Genomic DNA, 27,804 nt, shown 5'->3' on the forward strand with positions numbered 1-27,804 from the left:
AGACTAAATTTTTGTGAAAGAGAGTTCCCCCCCACTTCCCCAACAGACCTCCCCAAGTTTCTGACCATTTGATTCTCCCTCGGCTTCTGTACTGATTTAGGAACAAAGAGTGTTTTGCTTTTTCCAGCCTGGATTGGCCTCTCCCCCACCTGGTGCCCTCCAGAGGTTTTAAACTGCAAGGTGCCCTTGCTGCCCTACCCTGGTGGCACCATTCCTGCCACTTACAAGTTGGTGGGTAGCCTGCTACTTGCCGGCAATCCTATTGCATGCGCCAAGCAGAGCTCCTGATCCACCTGTCTTCCTTGCACTTGCTGCCTCTGTTGTCTGAATTAAACCTGGCCCTGCTCCTGAGTTGCATATATCAAGAGTGGGGCTGGTGTAATTCAGATGGTGTCCCTGGCCAGCACAAGGGGGTGCATGAGCTGGGAGTTCTGCTCAGCATTGCTGAGTTCTGCTAGCAGGGGGGTGGGGTGGGGGAACACAGCTCTGCTAGTAAGGGGGCGGGGAACACAGAACTGAGTTCTGTTAGTAGGAGGGTGGGGAACACAGAACACAGTTTCGTGGAGGGGGGGGCAGAGGACATAGAACACGGTTCCATTAGCAGGGGCTGGGGATCAGAGAACACAGTTCTGTTAGCGGGGGTGCTAGTGGACACAGAACATAGTTCTGTTAGCGGGGGGCATGGAACATAGAACACAGTTCTGTTAACAGAGGGTCAGAGGACACACAAAACAGTTCCATTAATGGGGGGGCGGAGGATGCAGAACACAGTTCCGTTAGTGGGGGCAGGGAACACAGAACATAGTTCTGTTAGCGGGGGAGGGGAACACAGAAAGCAGTTCTGTTAGTGGTGGGGCGGAGGACACACAACACAATTCCGTTAGCGGTGGGGCGGAGGACACAGAACACAGTTAATGGAGGGTGGAGGACACAGCTGCATGGCTAGGCAGAGCAGTTTGAAACCATCAACCAAATTATTTTATTATGTTTTTATACTGCCCAAGAAGCTCGCAAAACAAAATGTAAAACCATAAAATACAATAACATAGTAAATGCTTATTGGTGAAGCACATTGCTTTGCATGCAGAAGGTCCCCAGTTCGATCCTTGGCAGCATTTCTAGGGAGGGCCGGAAAATTGTCTGCTTGAAACCCTGCTGCCAGTCAGTGTCAACAATACTGGGCTAGATGGACCCAGGGTCCAACTCAGTATAAGGCAGCTTCCTGTGTTCCTGAAGCATAACAACCTTCTAATTTAAAACAGAATGAAACCAACATAGAAACCAGAGTCAAAGCCAGCATCAGTGCAAAGATCTAAAAACACAACAGCACATTTAAAAAACAAAACTGAAGGACACCAAACTCTGAGATTTCCCCAGTGCTGAGACCACCATAACATAGGCACCAGACCAGGCATTCTGGGGAGGGCCATTCCGTAACTGGGGAGCCACCACTGAAAAGCCTGTCTCCTTAGTAGCCACCCGCCTCACCTCATTGGGCAGGGGTACCAGAGGACTGCTCCTGAAGATGATCTTAGGGTCTGAGGCAGGTAACTGTGGGCAGTTACCTCAGGTAACCTGGCCCCAAGCCATTTAAGGCCTTTTAGAATCATGCCTCTGACCTGCACATCTGAGATACTGCGGGCTGAACGTGGCTCTCAACCCGGCACAAAGAACAGGCCAAAGGCAACCAGTTCAGGCCCGTATTTTACGGATGAGTGCCGTGGAAGAGAAATGATTAGCACGAAGTGTTGTTTGTTTTGGAACGTGCTGTTCAACTTGCTGTTGTGCCCGAAAACGTGGCACGTTTCAAACCCCTCTAGGAAATGCACGGGTTCATCCAGGCTTTCTGTGGCTTGCGATGAACTGCAATGAATTGCAACGCTTCTCCATTGGACCTTTTTTTGTGTTGCTTTTGAGAGTGTGTTTCAATAGCGGCATTGAATATATATATGTAAACCACTTAGAGATTTTATTATAACAAGTGGTATGTAAGTATAATCAATCAATCAGCCCATAGTCTCTCGGGAGTCGGAATTATTTGCCAGTTTCGTTTCCAGTCTCCCTTCTGCCCAGCCCTGAGCAAAAGCATCGCTCCGCCCGGCAACCCTGTCCCCTCTTTGAAATCTCTGGAGCGCTTTGACACCTTTCCAAGAATGTTTTGTGCCTGGGAGTGGCAGGGGAGTGTGTGTGTGTTAGGGCACGCAGAAGAAGCACACGCATGGTGTATGCCACTTGTCAGGGATGCTTTGACCTGGATTCCTGCATTGAGCAGGGGGTTGGACTCAATGGTCTTATAGGCCCCTTCCAACCCTACTATTCTAGGATTCTACACCCTGATGGGCTTTCTCCTCCCTGCACCCCTGTTCAGCAGGAGTTGGGAACTGCAGCAAACCCAGCAGCCTTCTGCGCTCTTGCCGAAAGACACCCATGCTTGGAATAGGGTGTTCCTTCCTTCCTTCTTCAAGGGTATTCCTGTAAATTCTACTTTCTGAATCCTCCTGGGAGGTGTTAACAGAAGTTCTCTCCCTCTCTTCTTTGCTGCATACTGAGTAGCAGATGGTAGGCAGGGCTTATCGATTCACAGCCCCCCACCCTCCTCCCCTCCCGGTGGCCATTCTCACTTGGCCTCACTCAAATCCAGTGGTGGCTGTTAATGTATTGCCATGCTTTTCTCTTTTTTTGCGGGTGGGTTTGCATCTCCACGCTGAGCTATCACTCCCCAGACCCCCTGCGATCTAGGATTCAGCTGTGCCAGTTTAGGGGATGGATCTGTTGCTTTTCCATCGCCTGTTTCTGGATCCTGTTACACCGGAGACACCAGGGACTGAAATACAGACCATTTTTGCATGCTGAGCAGGGGCTCTACCACCCTCCTAATAAAATTAGGGGCCACCTTATACCCGGGGATTGAACCTGGGGCCTTTGGCATGCAAAAACAGGCTCTACCACTGAGCCCCAGTCTTTTGGATCAAAGTAAGCTTCTAGTCCTCATGGTTCTGAATAAAGGGCTGATTGAAGTAGGCAATTAGGAAGCTTCCTCATGCCAGGTCGGACTATCCATTCTTCTAGTTTGGTATTACCTGCTCCACCAGGCAGTGGCTGTCTGCAGTCTTGGACAAAGAAAAGGGTCTTATCCCCTGCTCCTTTCAAAGCGGAGATGCCATCCCAGGTTCAATCTAAGGTCCCAGATTGAACCTGGGACCTTAAATACGTGCTGTGCACCACTCACTCTGCTACCTGGCCCTTCCTTCAACCTCTCAAAAAAGGCACCTGCTGTTGAGATTTTGGCAAGGTATGCTCCTTTATTCCACTCTGATTGGCCCAAAGGCAGGAGACCCCTCAACCAAAAACGCCTGGCTGCGGCAGAGGGAGAAACGGGTCTCTCTGTCAGCTCTGCAGGGAGACCCACTCCGTCAGGCTCCCTCTCTCCCTCCGCCATTTCTGATCCAGCTGGTCATGATACAAAAGTTGTAACTTTGAGAAGTTGTGCCCAAGTTTTCTCCCCCTTTCCTCCCCCTCCCCTGTTTCCTTTGGGTTGTCACCAACAACTGATTGACCGATGGATTGATTTGTACCAAGGGAACGGCACTCAAACGCGTCTTACAATCACAATTGCTCGATCTCATGGGATCTTTTCCAGCCAAAGAGTGGGGTAGTAAAAAGTGTTTCAATAAAGGCTTCCCTGCAGCGTCTTTTTAATTTTCTTCAACTTGGGGGGCGAGCCCCTGGCTGACTGTCTGGACGAGTCTGAGTGGACCCATGGCGTGTCCCAGTGGGCCTTCCAGCAAGCACACTTGGGGTCCCTGCAGACCATCACTTTTCCAGAGGACTTTGACAGCTTCCTCTCCACTAGGCCCGGTGTCAGTCCACAGCCACTTTACTGGAAAGATGATGAAGCCATTTGCCCGAAGCTGCGTGGGTGATTCCCATGGGCCGAGGCTTTGATAGTAAAACCAAAACCAGAGAATACGTGTGCGAGAGCAGTGAGGTGCAGAGGCCGCTCTGAGCGGGGAAGAGAGGAGCTCTCTCTGTCTCTCATGATTTCGACCTCACATTTCCAGAGTGGGGAATTAAATTTATTCTGATTAAATTTCATTCTGTTTTCAGCCCAGCGCTCCAGCCTATCAAGGTCACTTTGAATTTTGTTTCTGTCTTCCAGGGTATTAGCTGTCCTGCCCAATTTTGTGTCCTCTGCAAATTTGATAAGCTGTGATGGCTGAGGGACATTGAGTTGTAGGACTCTTTTGCTTTCTAAAAATGTGTAGGATTGCACCCTTGGTTATTTTAAAGGGTGCTTACTCCCTGTCTACCTAGATAAGGCACCTATCTTAAGGAGCGCCTCCAGCAACACCGGACAGGTCGCTTAACAAGATCAGCCTCGGATGGCCTCCTCTCTGTCCCATCAGCCAGGACAGCTAGACTGGTGGGGACGAGGGAGAGGGCCTTCTCTGTGGTGGCCCCCACTCTGTGGAACTCCCTCCCTAGGGAACTCCGCCATGCCCCCTCTTTAATGAGCTTCCGCCATGCATTAAAAACGTGGTTGTTCAGGCAGGCATTTGGGGTGGGTTAGGGTATTTTAGAAAACGTTTTTATTGTAGAATTTTATTGTTTTAAACTGTTTTATTATATGTTGTACATCGCCCAGAGTGGCTGGGTGACCAGCCAGATGGGCAATTAATAAATTGAATAAATAAATAAATAAAAAATAAATAAGAGAATCTAGGTTGGTGTTAGGCTAACTCCAGGGGTAGGTGACCTGGTGGCCGCCAGGTGTTTGGGACCAGCACTTCCCCAATCCCTGTCCATTGGGTGTGCTGGCTGAGGCTGATGGGAGTTGTAGTCCCCAAACATCCAGAAGATGCCAAGCTGCCTCCCCCTGGGAGAGCAGTAGAAATATTTTGCACATTACATTTCACCGGTGTAACTTTCATCTGTCAACTGGGCATTTTTTTCCCCCCTAGCTTGGCTTTTAAAGGCCCTCAAGAAGAATGCACCCGTTGTACAAATGCCGAATTGCTTGATCATATGCTACATATATGCGTGGGGTCTGTTTTGGGACTCATCTGGTGGATGAGGTCACGTGCGTGAGTTGCTGCCGCTGTGCGTGTTCTGATCCTTATGGAGCTGAAACGGCAGAATCCGTGTGGAAGGTCACGGCAAGCTCTGGGGAATGTCAGCATTTGCAAACGTACTGGAAAACCCCCAAACAGCCCAATGAGATGACTGCTTAGTAGCCATGGATGCTGTCTGTTGGGGGAAGGAAGGTCACGAATGTTCAAGGCTCCAGGTCATGACTGGAGGCTTGAACAGGGCCATGCTGCCCTGCAACATTTAGTTGACCCCCTGCTGATTTTTTTAATAATACTTTTTATTCTACTTTTATCTTTATAAATGAAATAAGGAACACCAACAACATAATCATCTTCTACAGTTTCCAACATTGCAGTATTCTTAAGAGGACCCAACAATAATAAATTAGAGAAAAAAAGAGAGAAGGAAAAGAAAAAATGTAAAAAGGAGAGAGAAGGACAAAGGGGAAAGAAACAGAAAACAAAGAAAACAAAGCAAAATATAAACAAAAGATTACATAACAAACTTAAATTTAAACTACATTACACATAAACTTCAAATATCACTCTACTTAGAAATTATATGTATAATATTACCAATCTTACAAATCAATACAACATAAGTTATCAATTTCAATATTGTATCTTCAGGCTTATAACAAGGAAGCAAGCTTACAATTCATTTCCGTTGGCCATATAATGCCTTTTAGCTACTATATAATAATAAAGCTTAAAAATCAACCAGTCAGAAATATTACTAATCCTAGTATTATAATATTGAAAATATTAATAATAATAATAATTAAAAAGGAAAGAAAGATTATAACTGATAAAAAATACAACAATCACTAATGTATTTTGTACTATCTATATTTTAGATAGTATCCGTTCTAAATATATAAATGAGTGTGCACATTTCTACACACCCTCACACAAGAGATTTAAGTACAATATATCATATCCATTAAAAAGAAAAAATGAAAGTAAAGAGATGGATATATATAAACAGTTATCTCTGGCCTAGCCTGGATCTTACAGACTAAACATAGCCAATTGACAAAACATGCTTATAAATTCCAGTTCATGAGGCTGGAACAGAAGTCTTGCGTGTTTTACCGATTAGTCAGTCACACCTCCTCCATTTCGTGATTTAGAAACTTCTTCATCTGACCTTCGGGAAAAATGCAAAATGTGGCAGGATATTTTAAATGATATTGTAAGTTCATTTGTCTTGCCAGGTTTCTCGCCTTGGTAAATTGCCTTTTCTTATCAGCAACGTCTTTGGTGTAATCTGGAAATAACCTAACTCTATCTTGTTTTGGTCCCCAAAAAAGATTTCCCCGCTCTCTTGCCAAACGCAGGATATGATTTTTTTTTTTTACTTATTACATTTATATCCCGCCTTTTTTCCTCTTTAAGGAACCCAAGTCGGCATACATAATCCTCTTTTATTTTAGCCTCACAACAACAACCCTGTGAGGTAGGTTGGGCTGAGAGTGTGTGACTGGCCCAAAGTCACCCAGTGAGCTTCCATGGCCGAGTGGGGACTAGAACCCGGATCTCCCGGCTCCCAGTCCAACTATAATCGTATAATCAGTCCCTTTAGCATTTGGCACACGAAATGTATGCTCAATGTCAAGTAGATAATCAGATGACAAAGGAAGTATCTCATGCAGGAACTTATCTACAAAAGTAAACAAATTTACATCCGTAGGTAGATCTTTGATACCAATAAAACACACATTTGCTCTACAGGTGAAACCCTCAAGTTGGGAGATTCTGACAGACAAATTGTTGTAAAAAGCTTGCGATGCAATCTCCTGCGCTGCCACCTGATCTTGCAGCTCGTTAACCTTCGCCTCCATCTTTTGCCAAGAAGTGTTAATTAAGTCCATGGCCCCTTGCAGGGCGGTGATGGAGTTTTGAATTGTATCCAGCCTCTTAACCTGTTCAGCAAATTGCAAGGACAGAGTTTTTTATCAGAGCAAGCAACTCCCCTGTATTTCCATTGCTTCTCAGAGCCTTTGCCAAGGAAGGGGTGTGTGTGGGTGGGGGTGATCCTGCTCCTTTTCTCCTCCTTGATGTTGTCATCCTTCTCTTTAAACAGATCTTGCAAGTCCTCAAATATTGTTGGTATTCTTTAGTCCATAAACACTAAAAACAACAGCTTGTCAGCCCTGTGTTCTCCTAATTAGATAGGAGTTTCAAAGCAACTTTGACCGATGTCTAAGCTCTGGCAGACTAACCCTGGAGCCCAGCCCTTCTGCTGCTTCGCAAAAGGAGCTACTCTTCCAAGATTTCATCCAGATGCTGCTCTTGCTTCCCCTTTTAATTCCAAGGGAAGATAAAAAGGGTTTTCAACCTGTTAAAAGCTGTTTGAGATAGCGTCCCGCGGAGCCTCCGCAGAACGCTGCTAGGGTGACATGGCTCCAGACCGGAAGTCCCCCCTGCTGATCTCTTTTTAAGGCAGCCTGCTACGTCCTGGTGCCTTGCTCCTGGACTTGTTAGACTACAACTCCCATGAGCCCCCAGCCAGCACAGCCAAGTTGGCTGGGGCTGATGGGAGTTGCAGTCCAAGGTATCTCGAGGACACCATGTCAGGGAAGGCTGTTTGAAGACGTCCTCGGACAAATGACAGCATTGGGGTGTTGGGAGAACCAGTTGCTGGGTAACGTGGGTGGAGGGTGCTGTTTCACTGCTGACCTGCTTGTGGGCAGCTGGTTGGCCACTGTGTGAGCAGAATGCTGGACTAGATGGACCCTGGGTCTGATCCAGCAGGGCTCTTCTGGTGTACTGATGGGGTGTGTGATCTCATCCAGTGTGGCAGTCCATAAGTTCTTATTTTGCACTGACTTTGGGGGTGGGAATGCCTTTCTTACTGTGTCTCCAAATTCACCCTTCTCTTTGTCTTGTCCCCTCCCTCCCTCCCTCCCTTTTACAGGCAATATTTTAATACCCCTTGTGATTTCTACACAAGTTCCATCCATGGGCCGCAGTTCCCGGATCCCAGCTATGCATCCCCAGGCCTCGCCAATTTCTTACCCCAAAACGGCGATTTTCCTCAGGTGAGAGCCAGGCCGTGTTTCTTCGTGACTGCGATCGGTGTTGAAGCGTGTTGTCTTTGCAGTGTTGTGAGTCCCGTCCCCCCCCGCGACAGATCCCTCTCCTTTCTTCATTTGGCAGTCCTAGAGAAGGTAATGGAAAGGAATATTTGTGTTATGGACTGTGGGGCCAAGCTGTGAGCTGCCATGTGATTTGACTGCTCCTAGTTTTGATGTGGTAGAATTTTGTTCGTTTTGGTGGAAGGAGAAGCAGCATACCCCATATATACTACACCATCTCCCCTGCCTTAGAGATTTCTCATGGTATGGGTGGCGGTAAAGCCACACGATTTTTTTTTCTGAATCTTTGGGAAAGGACAATTAGTGATGTTTCTTTGCGATTCCTGTTTAGGAAATACATTTGCACTCCTCTCTGTTTTGATATGGCGGCTTTTCATCTTCCTCGCTTGTCTGGGGGACAAAGGATCAGTGTTACAAACTAGCCCACAAAATTTACTGCCTGCAAAAATGGATTACAGCTGGCCCCAACATTTTGGGTTCTTTTTGGCCTAAAAGGGAAGGGGGGGAATGAATCAATTTCAACAAAACTTCCGTCCCTAGTTGCCTGCAACCCGTTCTTAACTCGCCCTAGGCAAACAGCACCTCTTTGCCTGCTATGTCACAAGTAGAGAGCAGCCATGTGTATAGGAATGTTTGTTTCATCTTAATACTTGCTTTTTGGGCATGACATTGGGGTATGGAATCCGGATGTATTTATTGCTTTGGCATTTGAAACGAACAGGCAGGAGACGGAGGTGGATTTGACAGTGTGTAACCAATTACCTAGTAGCATTTAAGGCTCAATTAATTTTCCTGTTATGGCTCTGGTACCATTCCAAGGAAAACAAGTGCCTTACAGGTAAAGCTCGTCTTCAGGCATTTAAGACAATAATCACATCAGCTGCTGATCTTTGAACCTGGGGGCGGGGGAGGAAAACCACCCTCTCTCCAACTCCCAGGCTACTAAACCATACTCCCGAATGATCTGGGAACTGTCTTCCTCTGGTATCCACCTTCCTCTTTCCTGAGATTGCCTTGGGTGTGTCTGCTCAAAGTTCCCTTCCTTTTAGGGGAGGAAACATCCATGAGTGCTTGCGGCAGGGCCTTCTCAGCGGAGGCTCCCTCCAGTGCATTAACAGCCATTCTAGTCAGTGATCGCTGCCTAGGAGTACACAGCTATTCATTGCCAATCCGGACCCCTTGAGACGTGTTAGACTGCAAGTTCCATCCTTCCCAGCAAGCATGGCCATTGCCCATGGGCCATGCTGGCTGAGGCTGATGGGAGTTGTAGTCCAAGACATCCAGAGGGCTCCAGGTTGGAGGAGATTGTTGCGTTGGATGTTGTAAGTCAGGGGTGGGCAGAAAGGAGATCTCCAGACGTTTTGGACTTCCATTCCCAGCAGCCCTTCCCCTTGGCCATGCTGGGGCCTTCTGGGAGTTGTACGTTCCAAACATCTGGAGAGCGACCTTCTGCCCACCCCTGTGTGTAAGTGACCTTGCAAGGGCTTGGCCATAAAAGATGGGATGAACAATTGAACAGATGTAATTGCGGCTAAGCCATGTGTGGGTCACATAGGGTGACCGTGCCTCTTCCCAACAGCCACTGAGTTGGGCACCAGTGAACTGCCGCAAACAGCCGCTGGATGCATGTGAGCCTTTCTGTGGCAGTTGCACAGCCGGTGGAGGGAGGGTGGGTTGCGCCCCACCCCAGTGTTGCTTTCGGATGCGCAGCGGTAACCAGGATTGTTGTTTTATCCGCTTCGGCTTCTGTGCCAGCTGTGTCCATTCCTGGAGACGTCTCATCTGGTTGTGGTCATGCGTGCTTTAGTAACGTCCAGATTGGAGCACTGTAACGTGAGGCAGCCTCTGAGAACTGCCCAGGAATGCTGCCACCACACTGTGGTCTGCGTTCAGCCGGTTAGAGCATATGGGCTCCATTTAAGGCCCTCGAATCATAGAGTTGGAAGGGACCTTGGAGGTCACCTAGTCCCACCCCCTTGCTCAATGCAGGATGCAACAACAGCATCCCTGACAGATGGCCGTCCAGCCGCTGTTTAAATACCTCCAGTGAAGGAAAGCTCACCCCCACCCAAGTCAGTCTGTGCTGCTGCCGCTGTACAGCTCTTACTATTAGGAAATTTCTCCTAACGTTTCCCTGCAACTTTTGCCCGTTGGTTCTACTCCTGCCCTCTGGAGCAATAGAGAACAAGTCTGCTCCGTTTCCTGTGTGACAGCCATTCAGATAGTGCATTTGAAGCCCTAAATGGTGTAGAACCTGGATCCCTTAATTATTAAGCTTTCCCATGTATAACCCCTCTGGTCTGCTCTGTTCAGCATTGGGGTGCTTTGATTGCTATCCGGTGGCTCTCACGAGGAACAGGACCTTTTTGTTTGTAGCACCAATCTTGCAGAACAGGAGCCCTCCCCCTGGTGCCTAATATAAGCCTGTCTCTTCATAAAAGATCTTTGGAACTGGCTGGTGCAATCGAGGAAGAGAAGGCTATCAATAGCTACTAGCCCTCATGGCTATATGCCACCTCCAGTATCAGAGGGAGTATGCCTGTGTACACCAGTTGCTGGGGAACATGGGCAGGATGGGCCTGTTGCACCTGTATCCTGCGTGTGGACTTCCCAGGGAACATGGGCAGGAGGGGCCTGTCGCACCCGTGTCCTACTGATTGATTGATTGATTGATTGCATTTATACCCCGCCTTTTTTCCTCTTGCAAGGAACCCAAGGCGGCTTACATTATCCTCCTCCTCTCTGTTTTATCCTCACAACAACCACCCTGTGAGGCAGGTTTGGGCTGAGAGTCTGTGACTGGCCCAAAGTCACCCAGTGAGCTGCCATGGCCAAGTGGGGACTAGAACCCGGATCTCCCAGCTCCCAGTCCGACGCTGGACTAGACAGACCCTTGGTCTGGTCCAGCACATCTTGTCCTCCATTCTTTTCCTGCGGCAAATGGATAATCCCCCCACCCTTTTCCGGACTGTTGCTTTGCTGACTTTTATCGTTTGGATGTGGCTGTGTGTTCCAAAATCTGTCACTCTTTATATTTCCTGTTCTTTTCCCCTTCTTGTTTTTTTTAATCATTTCTGTGGTTTGCCGCTTTTGATTCAGTTTTGAAGGGAAAAGTGGGGTAGCAGTTCTTAATTAAATACACCAAGCAGGGTGTTATCGGCGGTAACCACGGCCTTATTTTGGGGTACCTTCTGTTTGCCTCATCGTGACTAATCCCCATTTGTTTACATCAAGAGCTCATGCTCAGCTGCCAGTAGCATTGGCCAGCGATAAATTTGGAGAGAGATAAAACCGCTGGCACAGGCATGCCCACGTATGCGGTAGCAGCACGAAAAACTGCCCCTGGGATTTCCTGAGCTCTCTCTAGCCATTTGGGAAAGGCTTAGCTTAGGCGAGCTGCTCTTCCAGGGAGCAGTTCTACCAAAGTCCAGTTTTGGAGGGCACCTTGCTCAGGCTTGGCACATGCGTCCCTTGCCGCTTCCAAACAGCCGCTGAATGGGGCACCGGTGAACAGCCGCAAACAGCTGCTGGATGAGTGTGAGCCTTTCTGTGGCTGTTGCACAGCTGGTGGAGGGCGGGCAGGTTGCACCTCGACCCAGTGTGGCTTCTGAATGCGCGGTGGTACCTAGGATTGTTTTTTATCCGCTTCAGCTTTTGTGCTGGCTCTGTCCGTTTCCGGAGATGTCTGATCTGGTCGTGGTCATGCGTGCTTTAGTAATGTCCAGATTGGGGCACTGAGATAGATGATTGATTGATTGATTGATTTTATTACATTTCTATACCGCCCAATAGCCAAAGCTCTGGGCAGTTTGCAAAGATTTAAAACATTTAAAAATACAACATACAGATTTTAAAGCCAATTCCATAAAAAACACATGAACAGACAATATACACAAGAATATATATCTAAAACAACTTCAAACAAGCAATCTCAAAGCAGACAACCATAACCATAAGCCATTCCAGGATCGATTAAAACTTATTATATGCTGCCAAATACCTGGGAGAAGAGGAAGGTCTTAACCTGGTGGCAAAAAGATGGCAATGTTGGTGTCAGGCGGGCCTTGTCGGGGAGATCATTCCAGTATTGGGGGGCCACCACTGGGAAGGCCCTCTCCCTTGTTGCCATCTTCCGAGCTTCCCTCGGAGTAGGCAGCCAGAGGAGGGCCTTAGATGTTGAGCATAGTGTACGGGTAGGTTCGTGTCAGGAGAGGCGCTCTGTCAGGTAATGTCAGGCAGCCTCTGAGAAATGCCCAGGAATGCCTCCACCAGACTGTGGTCTGCATTCAGCCAGGTGGAGCACATCAGCATGGTAGCATTCCAGGCAGAGTGTCTGCCTTGGGTGCTCTTAGCTTGGGCAGAGCGATGTGTCCCCTGCAAAAGAGCCTGTCGGACCGGTTGCCCCGGATTCTGTTCCTTCACCCCTTTCTTGGCAATCCAGGAGCACTTCCTAGAATCCGCCCCCCCAATCCACCCCTCTAGGTACTGAAATGCCAGCTCTTGGCACAGGCCTGGCTGGTATTGGCTTGTGCTGCCTCACGCTTCTCTTTGACGTGACGGCGCACTGTGGTGGTGTGCTCCCATTGGTCGATCGTCATGCACGGGGCCGATTATGGGAATGGCGAGGTGCTTTGTAGTGTGGCAAGGCACCTTCGAGTATGCACAGAAAGCCTTTTTCATCCCTGGGCGATTCTGATGGTTTGGACACCTGAGATTAAAGATGGCAGAATTTTTTTCCCCCACCAGGTTTGCCTCTCTAGGCCAGGTTGGCCTACTCTGAGGGGAGGTGGCTTTCTGGGGTCTCAGAGACAGAATGCTCTTTCTGGTCTCCTGCCACCAGATCCTTTTTTAACTGGCAGTGCCAGGGGTTGAATGTCCCACATGCAAAACCATGCACTCTACCCACTGAGCTGTGCAGCCCCTGCTGTTCCTCTCTTAGCAAGTCACCAGCAGATTTCACCCCCGCGCGTTCGCATGCTCCCAGCAGGACAAGTTCAGACAACACGCTGGCATTCTCTCGCTTGAGCCAAGCTTTCATTTGAGCCAGGCCTGAGATCGCGATGGTGCCCTGCAGAACAGTAGCCCTAGTAATAAATAATAAACAGGGTTGCTGGCTGAAATCATGAAGCTACAGGCTGGCTTTTCCCCAATCGGGGACCTTCCAGACAGGCTGAACTACAACATCCACCATTCCCAATCAATAGGCATGGTGGCTGGGGAAGATGGGAGTTGTAACACCCCCCCGCGCCAGGTGGAGGAAGGCTGGCTACAGCTCCATGATTTCAGTCACCAACCTAGTTGAGCTTGTTCCTTAATACTACTCCCGCTCTGCAAAGGTTGTTACCCCAGAACAAACCACAGCGTCCATGTCTGGGTTGTTCTTCCCCCAACAAGCCACAATCCTGCACTTGGCTGTCACAGGCCGTGCTCCATCCCTGGGTTGTTTAGCTCAGAGGGAGCATGTGGGCGGCTGGGAACACGCTCGCTCCTGCTCACTGACGTGCCGATCTGGGTCACTGACTGGTAGTGGCTCCCCAGGGCAGGGCTCAGCAAGGCAGCGCCCGAACCCTTGGAGAGAGAGCGTTCCATTGACTTGAATAGAGGTCGGGGGTGGGGAGCCCCCTGCCAAAAAACGGTTTGAGGTGGGGGAAGCCCACCCCCACTGAGGACCCTTGGGGCAGCAGGGTCCTTGGTGATGTGTAGGCTCCCCCCCTCCGCAGTCATTTGTTGGCATGACACCCTTTTCCCCACCTCAATTCAAGTCCATATTGCTCCATGTCAAACAAGCTCCTGACATGTTGTGATTGGCCGTGCCCTCTGTGGCCCTTTGCTGTGGCGCCCATGACTCTTTTTCAAACTGTCAGACGGGCCTGGAAAGGTTGCCCGCTCATGCTCCAGGCTGTCTCTCTCAGCTCTACCTGGAGATTGAACCTGGGACCTTTGGCATGCAAAGTCGGTGATCTCCCACTGAGCTGCAGCCCTCCTCCAAAGCGACGTGAAGCAGCCTTCAACCAGTATTTAAACCAGTACTGTCATGAGAACAAGCTTGTGCTGTTTAATGACGGCTGATGGGAGCATCTAACCTGTAAGAACAGCTGTCTTAGAATCATAGAATCATAGACTAGTAGGGTTGGAAGGGGCCTATAAGACCATCAAGTCCAACCCCCTGCTCAATGCAGGAATCCGAGTCTTAGGTCCTGCTATTGCGTCTCAACTCTTTACGACCACTTTTTCCCAACCTGGGGCTCTCCAGGTGTTTGGGACTACAACTCCCAGCATTCTCGACCCTTAGCCATGCTGGCTGAGGCTGATTCAAGACGAGGCTGGACAGCCACCTGTCAGGGATGCTCTGACTTGGATTCCTGCATTGAGCAGGGGGGTGGACTGGATGGCCTTGTAGGCCCCTTCCAATCCTACTATTCTATGTTTCTATGATGGGAGTTGAAGCCCAAAACATCTGGAGGGCACCTGGTTGGGGAAGATTACTCTAAGAGGCCAAGTCGTAGCCCAAACCGCCCCCCCCCCCAACCTAAACCCTCCCGGATAGTCGTTCTTACATGTTCATGATTCATTCTGCCTGAGCCACTGAGTGTCCCTTTTTTTAATTAGAACCCTTTTCACACAAACCAGTATTTTGACATTTTAAAAAAGTGATTTATTCTGGTTCAGCAGAGATGTTGAGAAGTGACACTTTGGTTATGGTTTGGAGCGGGGAACGCTGTTTGGTTCAGGTTCCTTCTGGCATTCTAGAGATGAATGTTGGTCATGTGATATGATCTTTAAAAAAAAGAAGATTGTTCTTCTAGCCACTGTTTGGGTTGGAATGGAAACCTCGCTGGTTCCTTTTTTAAAGTGAGGTTTTTCGACAACCCTTGGGAACCCTGTACTAAATTTAGCCTTTAGTTTGGTTCACCTGACCTGCTGAAAAAAAGAGGAAAAACTAACTTTGAACACCAAACGAAACTTTTTTTCCTTTCGCTGAAGCTAAAAGGGAGGGGTCACTGGGGAGAGAGGAGTCAGCTCTCGAACCCGAGCCCTCCAGTGCATATCTGCTCTTTGTTTACAGTGGCTCTGTGGTTTAAATTACACGACATACAGTAATTCTGCTCTCATTGCCAGTAATTTCACTGACTTACCAGGCAGGCTTCGTTTCCTGAAAGTCAGCCGGGCTGGACTTAGAGGAAACGTGTGCCCTCCTCTTCGTGACTAAACCAATCGCTACACACTTTTATCACAAAGGAGAGCTCTGGGGGTGGGGTGGGGTGGGGTGGGGAGACCGGCTTTCTCCCAACCTCCCTGCTTTGCCACCCTCCTCACCCTCCTCTTCATTCCCCCTCCTCCTGTTCCTCAGTCTTTTCTCCCTCTCTCTTCCTCTCGCTCTTAAATTCAGTGCCCATTCTTACGTCTCCATGCCCCTCTCTTGCTGTCTGCCGACACGCCTGCTGTCATGAGGCGAGACTTCTCGCCCTTGGGTGCTGAAATACTCCGCTTGGCCCCTTCGCCAGAGACCGCCTCACCCAGCCTCGCATGCCGGCTTAATATGTCCCAAGTGCAGTTTTGGCTCAAGTATGCGTCTCTCTTCAAGGTAACGTTTGCTCCTCTTCTTGGCAGGGTAACATTTCTCTTAAAAAAAAAAAAGAAAAAGTGTATTGGCATTTTTAGACATGCATTCACACAGAGACGCTCACACAGAGAGAGAGACACACACTAACACAGAGACATACACACTCACACAGAGACCCACTCACACAGAGAGAGTCTCTCTCTCTCTCTCTCTCTCTCTCTCTCTCTCTCACACACACACACACACACACACACACACTGTCACACAGACACACACATGCACACAGATCCTTCTTTCTATTTGCAGTGGGAGAGGGATTTTTTTTAAAGGGGTGTGGAGGCTGTGTCTTGCTGTTCAAGTGTCCAAAGTTCAGTGTACTTCGTTGACTTTGTCCTCCTGACTTCACGGCATTCTTCACTGCCTCAGCATGGTGAAAGCATCTGCTGAACTCAGGTACCCTGTCGGATAGGGGCGAGTACATTAAACTTTTAAAGTGGTGAGTGTTGAAGTGGTCCTTTTGCCATGATGGGTTTGAAGAAAACAAAGAGTTCTTACAAACAAAAACCCATTTGCAGGCTGAGCTATTTTTGATGGTCCCATCTTCCTGTTCTGAAGAAAGCGCAGCAAACACAGCGGGTTTGTGTTGTTTTCCGATGTGTTATCCAAGTGGCCTGGGGTTAGGAAAAGTTTTTCATCCCTGAACAGGCATCCGAGAAGCTGCTGGCGTTCAGCTTTATTTATTTTATTTATTTATTTACGATATTTATATACCGCTCCTCATCAGAAGATTTCGGAGCGGTGAACAACATAAGAATAAAACAATGGTTAAAAGAGTTTAAAAAGTTAACATTTTTTAAAAAGACAAATCCCAACGAAGTGGAACTCAACAAACCATGGCTGGTCATGTAAGGAAGGCCTCTTGAAAGAACAACGTCTTCAGGAGGCGCCAGAAAGAACACAATGTTGGTGCCTGCCTGACCTCTAAAGGCAGGGAATTTCACAAGAAGTGGGCCACCACACTGAAGGCTCTTCTGGTGGACTCCAACCGGGCCATAGGTCCATGTGGAACCACCAGGAACATGCCCTCTGATGACCTCAGTGACCGGGCAGGTTGGTAGGGAAGGAGGCGCTCTCTCAGGTATCCTGGTCCCAAGTTGTTTAGGGCTTTGTACACTAGTACTAATACCTTAAACCTGGCCCGGTAGCGAATAGGCAGCTTTCCCATTCCCCCTTGTTTTTTTCCAGTTTCCCGACACCAAAACAACACCCAAATGCACCCCGTCTTGGTCTGTTTTTGACCCCAGGTCGCTGGGGTGTGTTTTGGGGCACGGAGTCAGTCTGTTGTGCTTGGCGTGCAGCAGATGTTAAGGGGCCTTAGCCAAGAAATGGCTGTGGATCGGAAGTGGTTTGCGGCCAGCACATGCCACTGCAAATCATAGGTTGATTAAAAAATCAAGGTAGAGATCCTGCAAGCCTAAATTCTGCCAGCCCCTCATGTAAAATGTGGATCTCTATGGAAATCAAATAATGCTGGTCACATTTCACGAAAGCTGATGTAGGCGAACAGCTGTTGACCTGCGGGAGGGGACCTGGGTTCAGATCCTTGCTTAGTCCCAGGCCATTGCTGTCTCCCAGACTAACCTACCTTGCAGGATTGTCACAAGAATAAAATGGGACGGAATGCAACAGATAATGATTAGGCATGCTATTTTGACCTGCAAGGTACAGCTTTAAACAAAATCAAGCCAGGTTTTTCTCTCTCTCTTCTTCATTTTATTAAAATAAATTATTTTATTTATTCATTACAAACGTTTTCAGCCTGCCTTTCTGCTGAGAGTGCCCAAGGTGACCAATGGCAATGAAATTAAAATACCAAGTGAAAATGTAGTAACAAACCACCAGGAAATACAGGCTCTATTAATCCTGTTAATTAAGCCACGTTCTGCCGCCATGATGTGTGAATTGGCCCAGTGTGTGGTTTTTGCATTGAGATAGCCCAAGCCTGAAGGATTGCACAATAGCTGAGTTTGCTGCTGCATGACACAGCAACAGCCATTAACTGAGACAGCTTTTTAAAAGGAGTCGGACAATGTCGTGGGAGAGGTCAGTTTAGAATCATAGAATAGTAGGGTTAGAAGGGGCCTACAAGATCATCGAGTCCAACCCCCTGCTCAATGCAGGAATCCAAGTCAAGTTTAACAGTGGCTGTTACTGAATCTTGCAGAATGGTACCTCCAGGATCAGGGACAATCTACCTTTGAATCCTAGATCCTGGGAAGTAAACACAGGGATCATTGTGCCCGGCTTGTGAGCTTCCAAATTTAACTGGCTGGCCACCATCGGAAGCAGTATTTGTTGTTCAGTCATTCAGTCGTGTCCGACTCTTCGTGACCCCATGGACCATAGCACGCCAGGCCTTCCTGTCCTGCGCTCTCTCCCGGAGCGTGCTCAAGTCCATATTCATTGCATCGGTGATGCTATCTAGCCATCTCATCCTCTGCCGTCCCCTTCTCCTTTTGCCTTCAGACTTTCCCAGCATCAGGGTCTTTTCCAGAGAGTTTTCTATTCGCATTAGGTGGCCAAAATATTTGAGCTTCACCTTCGGTATCTGTCCTTCCAATGAGCACTCAGGGTTGATTTCCTTTAGGATGGACTGATTTGACCTCCTTGCAGTCCAGGGGACTCATAAGAGTCTTCTCCAGCACCACAGTTCGAAAGCATCAATTCTTCAGCGCTCAGCCTTCCTTATAGTCCAGCTCTCACAGCCATACATTACTACTGGGAAAACCACAGCTTTGATTATGCGGACCTTTGTCGGCAAGGTGATGTCTCTGCTTCTTACTATGTTGTCTAGGTTTGCCATAGCTTTCCTCCCAAGGAGCAAGCGTCTTTTAATTTCATGGCTACAGTCACCGTCTGCGGTGATCTTGGAGCCCAAGAAAGTAAAATCTGTCACTGCTTCCATTTCTTCCCCTTCTATATGCCAGGAAGTGAGGGGGCCAGATGCCATGATCTTCGTTTTTTTAATGTTGAGTTTCAAACCAGCTTTTGCACTCTCCACTTTCACCCTCAACAAGAGGCTCTTGAGATCCTCTTCGCTTTCTGCCATTAGGGTGGTATCGTCTGCATATCGGAGGTTGTTGATAATTCTCCCAGCAATCTGAATTCCGACCTGTGATTCATCCAACCCGGCATTTCTCATGATGTACTCTGCATATAAGTTAAATAAGCAGGGTGACAATATGCAGCCTTGTCGTACTCCTTTCCCAATTTTGAACCACTCGGTTGTTCCATGTCTGGTTCTTCCTGTTGCTTCTTGACCCTCGTACTGGTTTCTCAGGAGACAGGTAAGGTGGTCTGGTACTCCCATCACTTTAAGAATTTGCCACAGTTTATTGTGATCCACACAATCAAAGGCTTTAGCGTAGTCAATGAAGCAGAAATAAACGTTTTTCTGGAATTCTCTTGCTTTCTCCATGATCCAGCGAATGTTGGCGAATTGATCTCGAGTTCCTCTGCCTCTTTGAAACCCAGCTTGTACTTCCGGTAGTTCTTGGTTCGCATACTGCTGAAGCCTAGCTTGTAGGATTTTGAGCATCACCTTGCTGGCATGTGAAATGAGCGCAATTGTGCGGTAGTTTGAACACTCTTTGGCGTTGCCCTTCTTTGGAATTGGAATGTAAACTGACCTTTTCCAGTCTTGCGGCCAATGTTGAGTGTTCCAAATTTGTTGGCATATTGAATGCAGCACTTTAACAGCATCATCTTTTAGGATTTTAAATAGCTCAGCTGGAATACTGTCATCTCCGCTAGCTTTGTTGTTACTAATGCTTCCTAAGGCCCACTTGACTTCACTCTCTAGGATGTCCGGCTCAAGTTCAGTGACCGCACTATCATGGCTATCAGGGACATTCAGATCTTTCCTGGATAGTTCTTCTGTGTATTCTTGCCACCTCTTCTTAATCTCATCTGCTTCTGTTAGGTCCCTGCCTTCTTTGTCCTTTATCATGCCCGACTTTCACAAAACGTTCCCTTGAGAAATCCGATTTTCTTGAAGAGATCTCTAGTCTTTCCCATTCTGTTGTTTTCCTCGATTTCTTTGCATTGTTCATTTAAGAAGGCCTTCTTGTCTCTCCTTGCTATTCTCTGGAACTCTGCATTCAGTTGGATATATCTTCCCCTTTCTCCCTTGCTTTTCGCTTCCCTTCTTTCCTCAGCTCCTTGTAAAGCCTCCTCAGACAGCCACTTGGCTTTCTTGCATTTCTTTTTCTTTGGGATGGATTGAGTTGCTGCCTCCTGAACAATGTTACGGACCTCCGTCCATAGTTCCTCAGGCACTCTGTCTATCAGGTCTAATCCCTGAAATCTATTCCTCACCTCCACTGTATATTCATGAGGGATATGATTGAGGTCATACCGGAATGGTTTAGTGGTTTTCCCTATGTTCTTCAATTTAAGCCGAAATTTTGCAAGAAGCAGCTCATGATCTGAGCCACAGTCAGCTCCAGGTCTTGTTTTGACTCCATCTTTGGCTGCAAAGGACATAATCAATCTGATTTCGATATTGACCATCTGGTGATGTCCATGTGTAGAGTCGCCTCTTGTGCTGTTGGAGAAGAGTGTTTGCTATGATCAGCGTGTTCTCCTGGCAAAACTCTATTAGCTTTTGTCCTGCTTCATTTTGTGCACCAAGGCCATGCCTGCCTGTTATCCCGGTGATTTCTTGACTTCCTACTTTAGCATTCCAATCCCCTATGATGAAGAGGACATCTTTTTTTGGTGTTAGTTCTAGAAGGTGTTGTAGGTCTTCATAGAACCAATCAACCTCAGCTTCTTCGGCCTCAGTGGTTGGGGCATAGACTTGAATTACTGTGATGTTGAATGGTTTGCCTTGGATTCGTACTGAGATCATTCTATCGTTTTTGAGATTGTACCCCAGTACTGCTTTTCCCATCCTTTTGTTGACTATGAGTGCTACTCCATTTCTTCTCAGGGATTCTTGCCCACAGTAGTAGATATAATGGTCACCTGAATTAAATTTGCCCATGCCTGTCCATTTTAGTTCGCTGATTCCCAAGATGTCGATGTTCAATCTTGCCATCTCATGTTTGACCACCTCCAGCTTACCTTGATTCATTGATCTGACATTCCAGGTTCCTAAACAATATTGTTCTTTACAGCATCGGATTTCCTTTTCACCACCAGACACATCCACAGCTGAGTGTCCTTTCGGCTTTGGCCCAGCCACTTCACTCTTTCTGGCGCTACTTGGAAATACCCTCTGCTCTTCCCCAGTAGTATATTGGACACCTTCCGACCTGAGGGGCTCATTTATTTATTTATTTATTAAAGTTATTAATCGCCCATCTGACTGGTCACCCAGCCACTCTGGGCGATGTACAACCCACCATAAAACAATTTAAAACAATAAAATGCTACCATATATTTTTTTTTTTTTAAATACCCTAACCCACCCCAAATGCCTGCCTGAACAACCACGTTTTTAATGCACGACAGAAGCTCATTAAAGAGGGGGCATGACGGAGTTCCCTAGGGAGGGAGTTCCACAGAGTGGGGGCCACCACAGAGAAGGCCCTCTCCCTCGTCCCCACCAGTCTAGCTGTCCTGGCTGATGGGACAGAGAGAAGGCCATCTGAGGCTGATCTTGTTAAGCGGCCTGTCTGGTGTTGCTGGAGGCGCTCCTTAAGATAGGCTGGGCCGGAACCATAAAGGGTTTTAAAGGTCAAAACCAACACCTTGAATTTGGCCCGGAAAACAACTGGTAACCAGTGCAACTCCTTCAGCACTGGAGTGATGTGATCTCGCCGGCGGCTGCCTTTAATCAGGCGAGCCGCCGCGTTCTGTACCAGCTGCAGCTTCCGAACCATCTTCAAGGGTAACCCCACGTAGAGCGCATTACAGTAGTCTAAACGAGAGACCAGGGCATGTACTACTGATGGGAGCAGATGGTCGGGAAGGAAGGGGCGCAGCCGCCGTATCAGATGGAGTTGATACAGCGCTGTCCGGCTCACAGCTGACACCTGAGCCTCCATGGACAGCTGGGAGTCCGAAATGACCCCCAGGCTGCGGACCTGGTCTTTCAAGGGTAGCCGTACCCCATTCAACACCAGGTCAACATCCCCCAGCCTCCTCTTGTCTCCCACCAAAAGTACCTCGGTCTTGTCAGGGTTGAGCTTCAGCTTATTCCTCCCCATCCAGCCACTCACCGTCTCCAGACATTTGGACAGGGATTCTACGGCCAACCTTGGTGAAGATTTGAATGAGAGGTAGAGCTGCGTGTCATCCGCATATTGATGACACTGCACCCCAAACCTCCTGATGATAGCCCCCAGTGGCTTCACATAGATGTTAAATAGCATCGGGGAGAGGATGGAACCCTGTGGCACCCCACATGTGAGCAGCCACGGGTCCAAAACCTCCTCTCCCAGTGCTACCCTCTGGTACCTGCTGGAGAGGAAGGACCGGAACCACCGCAATACAGTGTCTCCAATGCCCAACCCCTCCAGGCGGTCCAGGAGGATACCGTGGTCAACGGTATCAAAAGCCGCTGAGAGGTCGAGGAGAACAAGGAAGGAGCATTCACCCCTATCCAGAGCCCTCCTCATATCATCCACCATGGTATCATCCTCATCTTCCGGCGTCATCTCTTTTAGCCTTGTGATACGTTCCATGGGGTTTTCTTGGCAAGAATCCTGGAGCGGGTTGCCATTTCCTTCTCCAGTGGACCACATTTTGTCAGAACTCTCCGCCATGACCTGTCCGTCTTGGGTGGCCCTGCACGGCATAGCTTATGGCTTCACTGAGTTACACAAGCCCCTTCGCCACAACAAGGCAATGATCCATGAAGGGGCGGAAGCAGTATGCTGGGTTATAATTAGCATCATCATTATTATTAAGAAGTGTGGAACTACAGCAAAATGTCTCAGCGTGGAGTGTTCCTGTTCAGGGTGCCAGCCAGCCATACCCTCTACAAGATACTCCATTTCATTCTCCCTTCACACGCCCCAGTTTCTGTGTCAACCCCCTCACCCGCCTGCAAGACTCAGCACAGTCCTCATTAGGTTGTTTTGGGGATTCACCCCCCCTCACCTTTTAGGGTTCTTTTGTACTTCTGTAAACTTTGGTGTGGGTCTCCCCCCCCGCCCCCCCCCAGGCCCTTTGCTGATTCCTCCCTCTTTCGCATAGAAGTTGCTGTTAGCCATTAGTCTGGTATCGGATTTACAATAGTGCGGATTGAGCTTTACCAAGAATGAAGTGATAGGGCCCTGCCCCAAGGCCTTGCAACCTAGAAAGAGACACAATGGAGACCTGGGGTTAGCCAGGGCGAAAGGAGATGACTGAAATGGCCCCTCAGTTCTGCTCCAGCAGACCTCTTACGTCCTTACCTGAGGCCGGGGGTGGGTGGGGGTTCACTGGCAATTAAGTCCTGGAGTAGGTGCAGATTAGCCCTGAGGCCTCTTCTGCATCCCTTGTCCCCTGCGTCTAGTAACCTGAGGCAGATTGCCCCTTTGCAGGGAGGATTGATCAGTAGACCTTCATAAGACGAGCCCTGCTGGGTCAGAGCCAAGGTCTCGCTAGCCCAGTTTCTTGTCTCCAGCGCAGGCCAGCCAAAGAAGCCAGCAAGCAGGGCATGAGCGCGATAGTCCTTCCGCCTTGTTCCCCCTGCTCCTTAGCAGCCGGTCTCCCTCTGTAGAGGACGGCTCCATTCAGCTATCGTGGCAAAACGGAGCTTTGATAAAGCTTCCTGTCTTCCTCCTCCTCCTCCTCCTCCTCTGTCAAATGGCCTCTACTCCCTTCCTGAAGCGGTCTGAGTTGGGGTGGGCAGAAGGTAGCTCTCCAGATGTTTGGGACTTTGACTCCCATCCACCCCTGCTAGCATGGCCAAGGGTAAGGGACGCTGGGAATGGAAGCCCAAAGCATCTGGAGGTCTCCTTTCTGCCCACCCTGCTTTAAGCCAGTGGCTGCTGCCACATCCCATGGCAGTGAGTGTCACGGGTTAATCCTGTGCCTGACAGCGAAAGTGGACGTGGACTTTCCTCGGCAAAGCTCGATACAAGCCTCTCGTCATCCGAGCCACCCCTGCGCAGGGGCCGTGGCTCAGTGTGATAGAACACATGCTTGGCCCGCAGAAGGTCCCAGGTTCGATCCCCGGCTTCTCCAGGCAGGGCGAGGAAAGAATCGCACCTGAAACCCTGGAGAGCTGCTGCCGGTCAGTGTCAACAATACTGGGCTAGATGGGCCAATGGTCTGACTCAGCTTCCTATGTTCCAGTGGAAAGAGTGCCCGCTTTGCATGGGCAAAGTCCCTGATTTGATCCCTGGCCTCTCTGGTCAAAAGCAGGAGTGCAGAACCTCTTTCTGCTGGAGGACCAAATTCTGTTTCAGAGAAGCTCTCAGGGGCTGCATTCCAGTGGTGGGTGGGGCAGAAGGGGTGGGGCCAAAAATGCCAGCCTATTTGGGGTTAATGCTCTTATGGCCAGTACCTAAGCCTTGGAGAGGCATTCCACCCGTTCAGAATGGAGCGGGGGGACACCAAACTATTGGTGGTGGGTGAAAGGGGGCAGGGCCAAAGGAAGGGGGCGTGGCTCTCTGAGGAATCCCGTGGGGCCAGATTGGGGCCCCCTGGACCTGAGGTTCTACACCCCAGTCTAAAATCTCTTAGGTGGCAGGTGATAGGAGACAGCCCCTGCTTGAGACAATACTGGGCTAGATGGACATAAATAGTCGGACCTGGTATAAGGGATTTCCTCTGTATGCTTGGGCGGTATGGAAAAGTTGTAGCTCAGTGGTAGAGTGCCTGCTTTGGTCCCCAGCTCAATCCCCACCAGCATCTCCAGCTTAAAAAGAAGAAGAAAGGATCAGGTAGACCCCTTTCTGCTTGGCACCCCGGAGAGCTTCCTGGATAAAAATATCCCTTCCTTCAAGACCATGAGGACTGGAATCTTGCTTCGTCTTTGGGGGAGGGGCTGTAGCTCAGTGGCAAAGCCATACTTTGCATGCAGAAGGTGCCTGGCATCTCCAGTTAGAAGGAATAGGGAGCAGGTGATGGGAAAAGACCCTTCTCTGCCCGAGACCTTGGACGGAGGAAGCTGCCAGTCAGAGGAGACAATCCAGAGCCAGATGAACAAATGGGTTGACCTGATATGTAACGCAGCTTCCTATGTTGATTCCATCCGCCTTGCAGCGTCATTCCCACAATATTTCCATTTACAGTGGCTTCAGGGGAGGCTACTCAAGAGCAGGAGGCTTGGAGCTGATTTCCTGGAGGAGGCCAGCAGGAGAGGAATACCTGGGGATTCTGGGTGTGTCTGGTAATGGCCATGCCATTCCTCCCTGGGGTTTTTATCGCATGATATCTTTTTCTCCCTGTTTTCTCTCTGCCTGGGCAAAGTCCCCTGGTTCCCCCCCCCCCCCAACTTCTTCCTTTTCCTGGGCATTGGCCTGCGATGGTGCCAGATGGGGGATTGCTGGCATGGCATAGCACAGCTGGCCTCCATCACAGACGTGCTAATGGGACTCTACCGTCAAATGCCCCACCCACTGTCACCCTCCAGGGTTGGGATGAGAATGCCTGCCTGCGTTTCCGTCGCAAGGGGTTTTGAGAACACGGCGTCGAGCGCCTGGCCCGTTCCTACAGCACTTGCAGAAATGCAAAGCCCTCACTGGTCAGTTGCTCCTTGCAGCTCTTGATTTCACTGGGACTACAACTCTGGGATTAAAAAAAAAACACCGCAGCCCCCAGACCCTGTCGTTGTAGGAGCTGGTTGGGGTGGGGAGGAGGTGCAGCTTCCCATTTCAACCCTTGACGGCCACAGCGATGGCATCCTCCCTGGAAAAATCGCCCGCCGAGAGCTTCCCCTTCTTAGGGAACCCCAGAGCCACCTGTGCTGAGTGCAGAAGGTTCCATGTTTGAAATCCCCGGCGGCTTCAGTTAAGGGGATGGGGGAGCCCTCTTCTGCCAAAGACCTGTGGACGTCCGCTGCCAGTCAGAGCCACCAGTCCTGGGCTTGGATGGATAGATAGCCCGACCAGTCTGCTCCTTACGTTCCTTGCATTTGGTGGTGGGCAGGCTTGAGGCGTGTGGGATCAGCTTCGTGTTTTCCCACCACGTCGAAAATACCGTGTGTGTGTGCACGCACGTGGTTGTGCATGCATGTGTGTACGTACACTTAGAATGAATGACCAGGCTTCTGGTCTTTCTGCAAATTAAATTTTCAGTAATTCAAGTCTATGCCCCAACCACTGAGGCCGAAGAAGCTGAGGTTGATCGGTTCTATGAAGACCTACAACACCTTCTAGAACTAACACCAAAAAAAGATGTCCTCTTCATCATAGGAGATTGGAATGCTAAAGTAGGAAGTCAAGAAATCACCGGGATAACAGGCAGGCATGGCCTTGGTGTACAAAATGAAGCAGGACAAAAGCTAATAGAGTTTTGCCAAGAGAACACGCTGATCATAGCAAACACTCTTTTCCAACAGCACAAGAGGCGACTCTACACATGGACGTCACCAGATGGTCAATATCGAAATCAGATTGATTATGTCCTTTGCAGCCAAAGATGGAGAAGCTCCATACAGTCAGTCAAAACAAGACCTGGAGCTGACTGTGGCTCAGATCATGAGCTGCTTCTTGCAAAATTTCGGCTTAAATTGAAGAACGTCGGGAAAACCACTAAACCATTCAGGTATGACCTAAATCATATCCCTGATGAATATACAGTGGAGGTGAGGAATAGATTTCAGGGATTAGACCTGATAGACAGAGTGCCTGAGGAACTATGGACGGAGATCCGTAACATTGTTCAGGAGGCAGCAACGAAATCCATCCCAAAGAAAAAGAAATGCAAGAAAGCCAAGTGGCTGTCTGAGGAGGTTTTACAAGTAGCTCACGAAAGAAGGGAAGCGAAAAGCAAGGGAGAAAGGGGAAGATATACCCAACTGAATGCAGAGTTCCAGAGTATAGCAAGGAGAGACAAGAAGGCCTTCTTCAATGAACAATGCAAAGAAATCGAGGAAAACAACAGAATGGGAAAGACTAGAGATCTCTTCAAGAAAATTGGAGATCTCAAGAGAACGTTTTGTGAAAGACGGGCATGATAAAGGACAAAGAAGGCAGGGACCTAACAGAAGCAGATGAGATTAAGAAGAGGTGGCAAGAATACACAGAAGAACTATACAGGAAAGATTTGAATGTCCCTGATAGCCATGATAGTGCGGTCACTGAACTTGAGCCGGACATCCTAGAGAGTGAAGTCAAGTGGGCCTTAGGAAGCATTAGTAACAACAAAGCTAGCGGAGATGACAGTATTCCAGCCGAGCTATTTAAAATCCTAAAAGATGATGCTGTTAAAGTGCTGCATTCAATATGCCAACAAATTTGGAACACTCAACAGTGGCCACAAGACTGGAAAAGGTCAGTTTACATTCCAATTCCAAAGAAGGGCAACGCCAAAGAGTGTTCAAACTACCGCACAATTGCGCTCATTTCACATGCCAGCAAGGTGATGCTCAAAATCCTACAAGCTAGGCTTCAGCAGTATGCGAACCGAGAACTACCGGAAGTACAAGCTGGGTTTCGAAGAGGCAGAGGAACTAGAGATCAAATCGCCAACTTTCGCTGGATCATGGAGAAAGCAAGGGAATTCCAGAAAAGCGTCTATTTCTGCTTCATTGACTACGCTAAAGCCTTTGATTGTGTGGATCACAACAAACTGTGGCAAATTCTTAAAGTGATGGGAGTACCAGACCACCTTACCTGTCTCCTGAGAAACCTGTACGAGGGTCAAGAAGCAACAGTAAGAACCGGGCATGGAACAACCGATTGGTTCAAAATTGGGAAAGGAGTACGACAAGGCTGCATATTGTCACCCTGCTTATTTAACTTATATGCAGAGTACATCATGAGAAATGCCGGGTTGGATGAATCAGAGGTCGGAATTAAGATTGCCGGGAGAATTATCAACAACCTCCGATATGCAGACGATACCACCCTAATGGCAGAAAGCGAAGAGGATCTCAAGAGCCTCT

At 48.7% G+C, this 27,804-nt stretch overlaps 1 protein-coding gene across 5 annotated transcripts in view; it reads left to right on the forward strand.

The window, feature by feature from the left end:
* Nucleotides 1–27,804, forward strand: part of LOC146333994 (protein strawberry notch homolog 2-like) — a 140,173-nt gene that overhangs the window by 42,495 nt on the left and 69,874 nt on the right. For all 5 annotated transcript variants that reach the window (XR_014786424.1, XM_084825158.1, XM_084825159.1 and 2 more), the window contains exon 4: nucleotides 8,011–8,134. Coding sequence is in view for 4 of the 5 variants with exons in the window: in XM_084825158.1 (XP_084681284.1) it covers nucleotides 8,011–8,134 (124 nt within the window). In the remaining variant the exon portion in view is untranslated. The remainder of the gene's footprint in view (nucleotides 1–8,010; nucleotides 8,135–27,804) is intronic.

The sequence above is a fragment of the Heloderma suspectum genome, chromosome W (genome assembly GCF_057233095.1).
Source record: "Heloderma suspectum isolate Gila_16-S chromosome W, 16-S_ref, whole genome shotgun sequence".
NCBI classification, from domain to species: domain Eukaryota; kingdom Metazoa; phylum Chordata; class Lepidosauria; order Squamata; family Helodermatidae; genus Heloderma; species Heloderma suspectum.